We start from the raw sequence: 13,923 nt of genomic DNA, 5'->3' as shown, positions 1-13,923 counted from the left end.
AGATAATTGGTTTGAAACCATTTAAAATTCTTTTCATATTTTGAAATAGCTGTGTGCTAATTCCTGCTGAGACACTTTCTAATAGTAATACAGAAATACTATAATAGCAAAATAGCAAACTAATTCAAGTTAAGAAATCAACAGCAATAAATCTTGAAGGTTCAACAAAATAACCTTTTAAAATTATCATCTCCTTTTTTTTAATAAATAGACTTTAAGGTCGAAAATATTTTTTCCAAATTGGCTTCGAAACCGATTTATATCCGCTGGACCAGCGACGGTTCTCACCCATACTGAAAGATCATATATAGCAACGTATACCAGACGGTCCTTCTGACACTCGGGGCTAATAAAACTGGTTTTAAGTTTATAGTTTTTCATTTTAATATCCACGGAATTCTGTCTCTAATACGACGATGCTATAAATAACTATTATTTAAAGCGTATAAAAGCTACTCTGTATTTTTTCAAATTTCTATAAACACCAAAAAATACAGAGTACAAATTGATGAAAAAAATCCTCAAAATTTAACTGTTATTTTCTTTATTTTAGGTGAAATGTGATAAATTTATAGTTATTGTTTCAAACAGTGGGATTCTAAGCTATAATAAGTTATGCAACTAAGAACAAATGAAAATAAATTGTCTTTAACAGTAAAAATAAAATACAGTTTATCCAATATATAAACAGAATAGTTATCTATTGCATCGTATTATAGACAGCTTTCCGCGGGTAATAAAATGAAAATTATAAAACCAGTTTTGTCGGTTCCGGGGGGCCGAAGGCGGGCCAACTCTTTCTTTACCTGCCAGTATGTGGTGGGCGTTCTTCGCCCCTGGGTAGCAGGCGGGTCAACTCTTTCCTCCAATCATTGTTCTGCTTTCTATTATTTAGTATCAGATATAATACAATATGGCGCAATTTTTTCTCAAAGTTATTTTGTGAAGACACAAACACATACAGACGGACAAAAAACATCCTGTTATTTGGTATATTCATCATATTCTGAACAAAACCATATTTTACCAAACATCAATTCTACGTTTTACATTTGATTTTATTAGATTATTAGATTTTAAATTATTAGAAAAACTTTATCCATTAGAGGTTTAGTTGAGGTGGTTTAAATATTTTATCTAATTTCCTGACAGATTCTCTCATCCAATCTTCCTTTGCATGGTGACGCTCCCAGAAACTTTCCCGTCCCTATGATTTAAAAATGTTTAATGTCAATAATTCCGAATAATGATGGAAAGTGTGAATGAAGGATGAAATAGCAAAAACATAAAAATTATACAGAGGGAATAAGAAGAGAAAAGAATAGTAAAAGAAAAAGCAAAAAGGACGTCCAAGTTTTTTTTGAGAGGGGTAAAATTGAGGTTTTCAATCGTTTGAGGGTAGTAATCTATTTTTTTTCCAAAATTTTGAAGGGGTTAAAATTATTAGTTCCAAAGTTTAAGGGGGTAAACACATCTTTACACCCTCCTGGGACGTACATATTTTATTACAAAACATTTACCTTAAAATTTTGATTTACTCTTCTAAACTTTTGCTCCATTATTCACATTATTATCATATCAAATCTTGAAAATAGATTGATTAAATTTCTGAATAAATAAGAAAATAGTTCTAATAACAAAGCTTTTCTAATCTTATATTTGTATTTGTTTTGTTGATTAATTAAATTTCAGGGAGTAAGGGAGGGGACAATGGATCGAATATTCAATTTTTAGGAGTCTTAGACTTTGGGGACTGGCTTAAAGGGAACATGCAAGAATTTAGCAGTTTCTAACCAATCTTGGGGACCAATTATGAATGACGTCACGCAAAATCATGCATAAGCTCGCGGCAAACTAGCGCGTCAACAAAAAGATAAACAATAACAAGCAGACAGAATATTTTGATTTTGAAAATTATTTTGTAAATTGAATCATTACATTTTTTATATCTATTTCTTGTTTAATGTTAATTCATTCCGATTAGTTCGTTGTAGAAAGAAATTATATTAAGATTATTAGTTATTATGAGCAAAGCCTTCCTATAATTAGGTCCCGCACATTTGTACGTCCGTAACGATTAGCTCTTTTCGTTACGTTAGACATGTTAGATGTTTCTTATTGATTTCATGTAAAGGCAAAAGTTTTTTGTCTTTAGCTTAATATTTCTGTAATTAATGATCCGATTAATTTCAAAATTTTAGGGAAAATTCACGAAGTCCTGAGTTGTTCAAGGTTTGTTTATCATTAAAATCTCAAGATGATGTTATTTTATTTTTCTGTCCTGGATGCTAGGAGCGCAGCTACCAGTTATCCTAAGATATGTTACTTAAACCTTAAGATCTTTAAAATTAAGATGTACTTATGTTCTCAACTATTTTATTTATGTAGTATGAAATTTTGACGCAAGGTATCTCATTTTTATTTCGTTAAATGAAATAACTTGAGTTAAAAGTTCTGTAGGAAGGTAATTGTTTTAGTAAGTTTTGTAATATAATTATTTAAAGGCTTTTTCATGTCTAAGCTTTTTAATAAATACAATAAAAAAATTTGGGTAAAAGAAGTTGTAAAAGTAAAATGGTCTGTTTCCTTAATTTTCCGAAGTTTCTATAATAACAATCATGGAAATGAATTGTAAACAAGGGTTTTGATCTCTAGAATCAAAGGATTGTGGTATAGCATCAGTTTAAGGATGGTGCATTTCGAATTAAAAACAATTCAAAAAGTCAAAAATTTCCACTAAAGGTTGCTATATTGCAAATACTTGTTTTATCTGGGTTTTCAACCTTAAAGGGTCACAACTATAAAATTGAATAAACTGCCCATTGTCCCCTCCCTTACTCCCTGATTAAATTTGGTATTTATAATGTTCTAGTTCTATATTTTGCACCCTGTCTATGCATTCATTAAAATCTCCTGAACGGAAATGTAATAAATCTACTTGCAGGGTAGCCTTTAATTTGCTCAACAGAATAATTGACATATTAATACCAATATATATGAATAATACTATATAGTTGTTTGCTGAAGTATATTTCTCAATTTATCACATCGTTTTATATATATACTTCCGCAGATGGAAAAAAAGAAAAATATGAGAATAACTCCAGTTTTGTTTGGTTGAAGGCCCAGGACAACAAAAGTGGTATCGATATCATAATTTTTATTTTATTATTCGTGGAAAATTGCTAGGATGCAATGCTATACAAATTAAATGAAATGGGATTGTGGGGATGGGGGCGGGGGGCGAGGCGGGGGGCGTTAATGGCTAAATAAGAAATAGTGCCAATTATTTAATATCTTCAAGGGATAATAGATTTTTCAAACATTTTTTAACAAACTTGGAGAAACTTGAACAATGGATAAAAATAATTATTAATTGAAAATAAGTCTCACCACAATCTAATTATTTATTTTTAAAAGTTATGCTTTTCTATAACGAGGGTCCGTCTGTCCGTAACGGTAAGCTTTTTTCGTAAATTTAGACATATTAGAATTGTCCTATCGATTTCAAGCTTTGCATGATGTTTCCTTTAATAGATAGGTAAGATTTAGAAAGCGTAGCAATAGTGTAATCAATACCAGAATGTCCGTCCGTCCATTCGATAGCATTATTCATTTCATCTGATTTTTCTAAAATGCTGATTCCTATTACAATAAGTTACAATTTTATAAGTGAAGCATCTCAACAAGTCCTATAAATATAAGCATGTCCTTAAACAGATTCCTCTATTTAAGCAGTTTTGCAACAAATTTACTAACACTTGTTTGTTTAGACTTTTACATTTATATTCTGCTTATTCAGTTTTGAAACTCTACAAGTTCTAATGTAAGTTTGTCCTACCGTTTTGGAGCTTCACTTTTGGAGCTTTGTAATCCTTGTTCTTTAAATCTTAAAGGTGAGAAATATGTAAGTACTGTAAAAATAATTCCATTAAAGTACTGAAAAAGTTATTAACTAAAAGTTCGTAGCATGGAAAGAAAACGAAGTAGCGGGTTTCGTCGTATTTTCACATTGGCTTTTAATAGGTTATTCTAGGTTAGGTTAAGTAAATGTTAATGATTGCCCTGCTGGTTTAAAAATTTGCCTCACAGGATTAGAGCCCCCAGCATGGGCTAGAAAGAGGAGAAAAGCTACAATAGAAAAACGCGAAACCCGTTACTTCGCTTTCTTTCCATGATCTAAAAGTTCTATTTAAAGCATTAGAACGCATGAACATAGCAAAGGATTAAAGTTTTTTTTATTAGTTATTTTCATGAGTACTTGGCAATATCAGTTATTTATTTTCCTTCCAACTTTTCCACAGGTCAAATAAACAGATTCCAACAATTTAGATAAAGAAAATCATTAAATGATTTTTATTAATTTGATTTTATTTTAATAGTTTTTTTGGGCTACATACTTTTTATTCTTCAAGTGACAAATTCATCAAATATACTAGAATTAAAGGATATAGTCCCATTCGTGGGAACGCCTCGTGAGGGGCGTTTCCTCGTATTTTCACAGTATCTTTTCAACTATTTTTAGCCCCTTCGGGGCCAATTGTCTAACCTAACATAACCTATCAAAAGCTACTTTAAAAATTCGATGCAATGCCCCTTAAGAGGCGTTGCAACGAAAGGAGCTATACCCCAATTAATTTTTTTATGTATCCCTAAATCTGAAATTATTCTCAATGATAATTTAATTTGTGGAGGAATTCTTTTGCCAGGAAAAATTGGTTTCCCTTGGGGAAAAATGGCGGTTTTTTTACTTTCAGACACAATGCTTCAAAATTTTATAATCGTAGCTACATTACAATTTGTTTTTCTGTCACTTAGTATTGTGTGGTTAGTATGTACTTCTATGATCTGTTTATTACAATAGTCCCCAAAGTTCATTTTCTTATTCGTTGGCTTAACAACTTTGGGGACGTTAGTGAATTTGTATTGGTTGCTTTTTTAACTTGAGTGTTTAAACGTTTCAACCACTAATTTTTATATATAGAAGGGGCAGTTTTGTGTAATATCAATGGAGATGTACATCATTACATTACATCATTATTGTCATATCCCTTTAGATCCCTTAGTTAGTCTGCACATAGAAAAATTAAAAGTATCAACTTTTCAAAAAAAACATTACAAATAAACCAAAGAATAATCAATTTGAATTGTTAATGACTTTCATGGTAAACGTTGGTTGTCGTATGGGTGTTATTTGACCTCCGTAATAATCATTGGGACTAATACTATATCGATATAGCTATATTTATACTTAGATCTGAATCATATGAATGCCAGCGAAGTTAAAGGATAAGAGTAAGACGATAAATTGATGGGCATACCCATTGCATAAGAAACAAATTAACACTTCTTTATATTAAAATTATTGGTTTAAACACTAATGGTTAATTAACCAACCGATTAAAGTACCCAAGGGTTTAAGCCAACGAATGAGAAAAGTCTATAAAACTTTAGGTTCTGGTGTAATTAATAATCCAATGCCTCATCTCTAAATCCAATGTCTCATCTCCCTAACTAATCCAAATAGTTTTTTTTTCTAAACATAATTCATTCTTTGCATATACTTATCCTTGTTTCTTTCATATGTCTAGAAATTTCTAAAACACAGTTACTCTTTTTACTTATTATGCCAATTCCGTTAGTTTGTGTCTCATAGATAATAATTTATTACATGTTGATATCTGGACACAATACAATCTGTCCTGATTTTGTATTACTTTTGCGGAACATTTTTTCAGTTACGTCATATTTTTCTTTCCCGAAAAAGGGAAGGGGGAAAGAAAAAAAAGGGAAGGGGGGAAGAAAAAAGAGATGGAAGAAAAGGGGGTTTTCCCCATCTCTTTTGAAGAGATTTTCTTCCTCCCTTCCCTTTTTCGGGAAAGAAAAATATGACGTAACTGCAATCATGTTCCTCAAAAGTAATACAAAATCGGGACAGATTGTATTGTGTCTGATATCTGTCTTGTAAAGTTTCATGTTGATAATATATGAGAAGCAAACGTAAATTATTGGCTGCGTGTTTTAGCTTTCTAGATATTAACACAATTATGTAGTTTAGAAAGCCTGGCTTTATAAAACTTAGCTTCCCATAATCTGTCACTGTTATTAGAAACCAATTTAATTCATTCATCTTTATAAAGGGAACAATTAGTATAAGAATGCCTAAATTAAAAGTGTAAAAAGAAGCTACTGTTGTTCCGAGGGAGTCCAAGCTTTTTCATTTAGGGGAAGGGAGGGGGGGGGGGGGGGGTTCATATTATTTAAACTCTATCAACCCAACACTGTGGATATAATTCAAAATAGTGTAATTCTTCGTTCATTTTATTAAAAGCAAGTGTATGTAGAATGCATTGGCTCTTCAAAAAAAGACCTAGCATAATTTTAAGTATTCTATTTCGTTGAATTATGTAATACACGCGGTTGCGACCCGAGCATCAAAGCTATCTGTATTTAAAGGGGAATTTAGATGCCAGAATAATAGTCTAAAACTATCCATCAACTTAAATGTAAAGATAAAATGGACTAAAACCACCCATTGAGCTATGTGACAATGGATAGAATATACGTGGATATTGAAGACGAAGAAAGTCCCTCAAAAAAATTCTGACGTCATAAAAATGAGGAATGACGAGATGAGGAGTGGGAAAGAAAACCCTTAAAAAAGAGATGGATAATCCCTCATTTTTATGACGTCACATGCTGATTTTTTGAGCGACTTTCTTCGTCTTCGTCGATATTATGATAGGAGAAAAATTGTGGTTAATTTCTAACTCATTTATTGGTCAGTTTGTTCATCAAATAGGAGGGGAGGGGTCAGATTGATGGGGGCAGATGGGGGGTATAGTTTGTTTAGCCCACTGCGTGTTTCACCTTAAATGTAAAAATCAATTCAACAAGGGAATTTGTGTTGATTCCTAATTTTATATCCACTTTCTTCAAATCTGTTGTTGAGAAAGATATTCCCTCACTTGCTGCCCATTCCCGGAATTGAAATTATTCAAGGCAAACTTTGACGATGACTACAAAACAATTTCAAAATTTGCAAATTTCGTTGCAGAAATTTTGTGCAATTTATTGTGTAAGCAAAAAAACTATCTTTCGAGTTTGAATCAAACCGCTTCACACTAGAGATATGAAAATTGGCACCTTCTGTTTCTATGTCAATCATGTCAAACTAATAGTATCAGTAGGGAGAATGCTTTGTACTATAAACATGAGTAACTAACTACTATATAAATTAATGTCACACAAGGATGAAAATATCTATAAGTCGTAAAGCAAAGCAAATCATGGATGGACAAACTGACTAAGAAAGTTATAGAGCAGATGTCCAGATGTCATAAAAAAATGAATAAGAACAGAAAGTATACATTGATACAATAATAACAAATCCATACAAAAAATAAGTTTTATGTCTTTACAGTATGACCCATAAATTAACGGTAGGTACAAGTAAATTAACTACTGATGCTCATTTTACAGGGAAACTTCACAAAAAATTTAAGCTGACTATTTCACATTTAATAGATCTTTTTAACATAATGTCAAAGGAAAATCTTTTCTCGTATTCATTCGAATCTGGTGGATAGGAACCGGTTCTCATCCATACGAAAAAACTATGTCTAGCATCGTATTATAAACCGCTTTCTACGAATATAAAAATGTAATGCCTTCGGCACCTCGGGGCTAAAAAACTGGTTTTAATCTTATAATTGTACATTCTATATCCGCGAAAAGCGGTTTATAATACGATGAAAGAAATAACTTTTAGCAAGTTATTTTGATCTTCACATGGATATTTTCATACCAGAAAGTTTTAAGAACAAGCTTTCCTACCTACCAAATTTTGAATCAATAAAAAAGAACATACAGTCTGGCAATAGTTTTAGTTAAGCGGCACAATGAAAATCATTAAAATTTTATGATTTGACAACAGTTTTGTTGCTCCTACTTATTTGCAGGGATCTCAAGGATAGGCCAATGTGAGATGAATTATTTCTCCTGAGATTTGTGTTTCTTGATTCCTTCCTTAAAAATGGTAGAATATCCTATTAAATATATGAAGCGAAGGTTTTTTTGTCTTTAGCTTTAGTTAGGAACCTAGTAATAGTGTCTAACTTTTTATCTATGTGACGTAACAAAAATCGAAGGATGAGAGGGGAGGTGGGAAAGGAAACCCCTGAAAAAGAGATGGATTTTTGTTACGTCACAAAGATAAAAAGTTAGACACTATTACTAGGTTCTTTAGTTAGATATTGATCACTACTCAACCGATTGAGTTCTCCATTTTAGAAAATCTTTACATCGGTACTGTGGTTTTAGGCTTTTTTTCCATCCATCTTTTCCAATCACTACGAAGACCCTAGATAGTATTTAAGTAAAATAGTTTTTCCATTGGAAGAGAAAGCTTTGAGATGAAATACAATATCAATGGTAATATAAAATAGAACCTAAGTTTAACTAAGCCATACTGAAAAATTTCTTGTTTGGGAAATAACTAATCCTAACCCCTATGTACCTATCCCTTCATCCCTTCGTATCTGTCCAGGTGTTGAAGGTCAATTTATAATTATGATATGTTTATGCTTCAGTAATTAAGGATTATTCATATGTACATAACAAGGATGAAATCGCCATTGGTAGCGAAAATCTTCTTTAAAGTCTAACAAGATCTAAGGTAGTTTTTCTAAAAAAGGAAAATAATCGCCCCTTCCACCAACACTTAAAACACATTAAAATTTGGAGAGTTTTAGTGCGTTTGTTTTTTACTTTAAATCAGGTTAGGTTAGGATACATTTGTTAGTGGGTTAAAACCCCGCAGGATTGAGGCACTACAGGGTTGAAGACCCCAAGAGGGATTAGGCAACGTAAAAACTACCCATTTATATTTTCAATTTAATTTAAAAGTAAGGGCGTTGAGTTTCGGATTTCAATATGCACTTTAAGGGAAATTATTAGAAAACTGTATTTTTCAAAAAAAAAACTTTTACTGATTCAGTTATGACGTTTACGAAAGCTGAAAAAATTATCAACAAAAGCCAAAGATTATTACAAAAGCCTTCCTGAAAAGAAAACAAAAAAAGGATATTAATGAAATGTTTGAATAAAATATATTTTAAATCAAATTATAAAAATCTTTTGATATTCCAAATGAAATAATGGAAAAAATTTAAATATTCAATTTCATTTCAAAAGCTGACAAATCTCGCTTTAGTTTATTTGAATTGAATTGATAATTTGTTGCTAATTTGAATTTTCCACTCATTAATCACTAATAGATTAAACTAATTCCACTAATTTTAAATTTTTAATTCAGATTTTGGAATAAGAGAAAATAAAAACAATGAAACTGTAAACTTTTTAAAAGTTTTATAAATTTTTTCAGGATAAATTTGATTTATTGTAATTTCTGAAATGTACTAAGAGCAGAAAAGAAATATTTTTTGAAAATATTTAATATTTACAATGTACATATTAATAATATTAATATATTTTATGACGACTGTAATATAATATAATAAATTATGAGTAACTTGTTTGAAGGTTAATGAAAAAAAGCCCAAAACCCCCATTGGACCTGTGGGGGACTATCCTAATATAGAGAATTTTATCGAATGAATGGTTTATGAGATCTTGACTGACAAACATAATAATGCTAATAATGAATGCTATGCGAACCAACTTAGAATTTAAACATATTATCAAAAAATTCTTAAAGTTTAGGAAAAACTAAAGATAACTTTTTTTAAAAATTATTGTTTCATTATGAAAATATTCAAAATTTTAACTTTTAAGTAAACATTTTGATTCATAAAAAAACAATACTATAATCACTTTATTGCATCAATAAACACTGAACCACTTTTATATAAAAATTCACTATAATTCAAACATCTATAACACTTTTTCCCACACCTATCTACAAGCTTCCTACAAAGGTTTTTAAAAAACTAATATAATCTAAATTTTTACGACGATTTGTTCTTAATTCCCCAACCCCATCCATCCATTCCCCCTAAGCACGCCCTTTGAATCACCCTCACCACCCCCACCCCCTCTCCATATCAACCAACCCTTCGTCTTCCCAGAATCACATATAAATGTACATATGTATGTGATTTTTTCTATAAATAGGGTTCATTTAAAACAGATAATTTCAAATATTAGCAAACAAAGTTTTATATTATTAAAGAAAGACTTATAAAATACCACATTTGTTGATGTGTCTACTTTTAGCTTTTTAAAAGCGAAGCTTTATTATAATTAGGGTAGGTCCGTCCGTACGTACGTAACGGATAGCTCTTTTCGTTAATTTAAGCAAATTAGAATTGTCCTATCGATTTATAACTTTGCATGATGATTCCTATAGAATTTAGGTACAAGTTAGTAAGCGAAGAAACTCTATAATCGTTACCAGAAAGACCGTACGTCCATTAAACATGTTGCTTTTTAACTTTTTTAACATCAAATTTTTATGTGATAAAATTATCCGATTGGTCTGATTTTTGGAATACTGATTCCTAGGACAACAAAGTACATTGTTATAAGCGAAGCATCTCTATAATCAAGTCCTAAAAATGTAAGTATGTCCTTTAACAAAATCTTGTATATAAGCAGTTTTTCAGCAGATTTTCTTTCAATTTTGTTTCATTCGACTTTAATACTTTTATATTCTGATAATTCAGTTCTGACACTATACAAGTGTTAATGTTTGTTTGTCCTACCGTTTTAAAATTTTGCTTTTGTGGATGTTGTCATCCTTGTTTAACTAAATGTTAACCAAACCTTGCTTGAAATAAAGTATAAACTTTTGTACAACAAGACATATTTGAGTTTACCAAGCCATTTAATGTAATAGAACATTAAAAGATTAAAATAGTGCATGATCATTTAGAAAATAAAATTATATTTAATTTATAACATTGGAAAGGAGAAGTAGATAAATATCGCCTATATTTTTTTTTAGCTGGAACATACAAACACCATCGTACCATCATTTTTGCGCCTCTGCGCTTCACTTTTTCCGCGCACTATTCATCTATTGTTGACGGCGAGATTTAGAGCAAATCTCCGTGATCGCACTTTAAACTTCTAGTAGGATCATTTAGCGCGGAATCGGCCAAATATTTTATACAACAAACAGTTTAACAACAAGAAAATAAACTTTTGATGCTTATCTAGCCCTAGGTTAGGTTAGGTGAAGTTAAGGTTGTATACGAATATCTTTTGAATGTCTTAATAGAATGATCATATAGGTTAGCGGATATCTATTATGCAGGTTAAAATAAGCATAGCCATTCTATAGTTTTATTTATCAGAACTTTAGGATATACTTTACTTGTACCATAACATTAGTTATTATACCAGAAATGGCTCAACCTTGCGGGATGTAGGGTTTACTGCAATGGTTTTACAAAAGTAAAGTTATAGAATGCCTAAAAGATCAAATAGTTAATTATGTTTTTAAAAGGTCTTGGTCCTAAGCAGATTGTGATAAACATTAAAGAACAGACGCAGCCTTTTTTTGTCCTTCATTTGAAAAGATTTCATAATCAGTTTATTCAAATATTTCATTTATTTAGATAACAGCTTGAAATTAAAATAAATAATTAGAATATTTTTGGTTTAATTGTTCACAGTTTTGTTTTGTGTGACATGCAATTTCATAATTTTTATAAATATTTTTCCTTATTCGTTAAATTTTAATTTATTTATATACTAGTGGAGAGGGAGTGGGGTGGTCAGTTTTTTCAAATTAAGGAGTTTGCTGTTACCCTCCCAGAAAATAATTATAAGATTCCTAGGAGAGAACCATATTGGTTCAGTCGTTAGCGAGATCCTTCGGTACAAACAGACACTGAGACAAACACTCTGTTACTTTCATATAAGGTTTTTTTTTATTTTTAAATAATGTTATTAGCAAGGTGTCTTTACTGTTTTAAAGTCCATCAGACTCTGACATGTATCATATTAAATGTTAAAGTTTAGAAATACCACATCTTGATTATTTTAAAAAAAATCTTAAAAGTATTATCTACACGGACCATTTAAAGCTAGGGACGTAGGCACTAAAATGTAATATAACAATATTAGTAAGTGCATTTTCTGACTTAAATAACCTTTTCCCTTCATGTAGAATCTCATATTTTTCAAGTGAAGAATAATTATTAACCAATCCTTGTCAATATTTTATCAACCATGACAACTTTTTATTAAAGCCGAATAGTTGACGCAAATGTTGTTAAAAATTTACTCTCAAAAACAGCATTTCTAAATATATCAGCCGCGACCACTTTTTATCAAATCCGTATAGTAGATATAAACCCTTGTAATAAATAGCAACAAAGTTTGACAAAGATCTTAAATGCCTTATTCAAAACTTACTCTCATTAATTAACAAATCCTCGAAGAACATGTTAACTTTTACAAAATAGATTCTTTACACCAAAAGATCTTAATAAGCTAATGAGCTATAGACCAAATGTTCGCAAAATAGAATAACACGTACATAGAGAGTGTAGAGTAGCTGCGTTCGGTATACTATCATGTATCACCAAAATTACAATTATATAAGAAGAAGAGGCTATTAGAGTTGCTCTGCTTGTAAAATAAGTGATTTTACCATTTAGATTATGTTTACTGATCCTTTAACCTCATATCCAATTTCATTTTGAATAATCTACAATTTTTAAAGTGCTTTTAAAGGTGTTGTTAGGCTTTTGGTTATGCCGCTACTTTTATTCATTGGCAAAGCTACTCTATAAGTTTGTCTGTTTTATAATGCATTCCTTACTTGGTATCATTTTAACGTATTAGCAGCTGCACTCCTAGCATCTAGAAGCTCTGTATTCTATGGAGTAAGGAAAGTAGGAAAATATTTCATATTGGTTAGGGTGGGGGTTAATATATTCTCTAGACTATATATCATAATAGGTTTACCTATCTACTCAAATCAGTAATAGACATCTTGAGACATCAGTCCCACTGTTTGTGGCACACATATACCGAACAATACAATCTATTTGCAATGATATGTTGTATATAATAAATCAAATCTGACTATAAGTCTGTTAGTTAAAATGTATATCCTATTGTATACATTTTTGTACTTAACCAAGTTTGTTTGAAAAAAATCTTTGTTACATTATTTAATACTTATATTTGAAGGAACTTTTGTTTAATGAAATCTTCCAATTTTTAACATTTACAAAACAGCCTGCTTTATTGCATCAAGATCCATGACAGATCTATATAGGAAATAAATGTCTACATATGAGCTCAAGTTTTCCAAGCGATAAATGATTAAAACTCATAGTGCTCCAATAATCCGTAATAAACTCTCATTGCCCAGAACGATTAGACCCATTATTTTACTGTATGAAAAATAAATTCATTTTTTTTTATTTTATGCTGCTATTTGAATTATATTGAAGTATTAAATTTCTATCCATAAAACAGAAAATTTAAATTTATAATATAGTAAATAAAAGAAAACTTAGTTTTAAAATAATTTGATACTAGCGATACGTGCGTAATGTGGTCAGATATTGAACTAAAATTTAACAGTTAACTAAACATTTTAACCCTTTCAGGACGATAATTTGAAAGAATATTAAGATCCTAAAATAGTTTAAAGAAAGAAATCGTCTGGGAGAAGATAATGGAAGAATAGGGTTAATAGTCAGAATTCAGATAACCAAAAGAAAGTAAATAAAACATTAAATAAACCTAGCCAATAGCGAGATAATTATATCGAGCCCAACTCTAGTAATTTTATATTTGCATGATAGTAAACACTTTATATTTTAACCTTTTAAAAAACTATTAAACAATAAGATCAGTGGGAAATTGATACTTTATTGTCTTTGTAGTCTGAAAATTTTACTTAATTTTTATTATAAATATTCAAATTAATGAGAAACA

At 30.4% G+C, this 13,923-nt stretch overlaps 1 protein-coding gene across 3 annotated transcripts in view; it reads right to left on the bottom strand.

Annotated features, from left to right (window-relative positions):
• LOC145332487 (uncharacterized) overlaps nt 1-1,587 on the bottom strand; it is a 50,922-nt gene extending 49,335 nt beyond the window's left edge. For all 3 annotated transcript variants that reach the window (XM_080177492.1, XM_080177498.1, XM_080177506.1), the window contains exons 1-3: nt 1,521-1,587; nt 1,148-1,207; nt 807-886 (exon numbers count right to left, since the gene is read on the bottom strand). In XM_080177492.1, the coding sequence (XP_080033618.1) occupies nt 807-886; nt 1,148-1,207; nt 1,521-1,559 (179 nt within the window). In that variant the 5' untranslated portion in view covers nt 1,560-1,587. The remainder of the gene's footprint in view (nt 1-806; nt 887-1,147; nt 1,208-1,520) is intronic.
• Nucleotides 1,588-13,923: the final 12,336 nt, after the last annotated feature.

The sequence above is a fragment of the Acartia tonsa genome, chromosome 1, assembly GCF_053477335.1.
Source record: "Acartia tonsa isolate MP-2025a chromosome 1, ASM5347733v1, whole genome shotgun sequence".
NCBI lineage: Eukaryota > Metazoa > Arthropoda > Copepoda > Calanoida > Acartiidae > Acartia > Acartia tonsa.
Note: the sequence above shows the minus strand (reverse complement) of the source record. Positions and strands in the feature narration are given on the sequence as shown.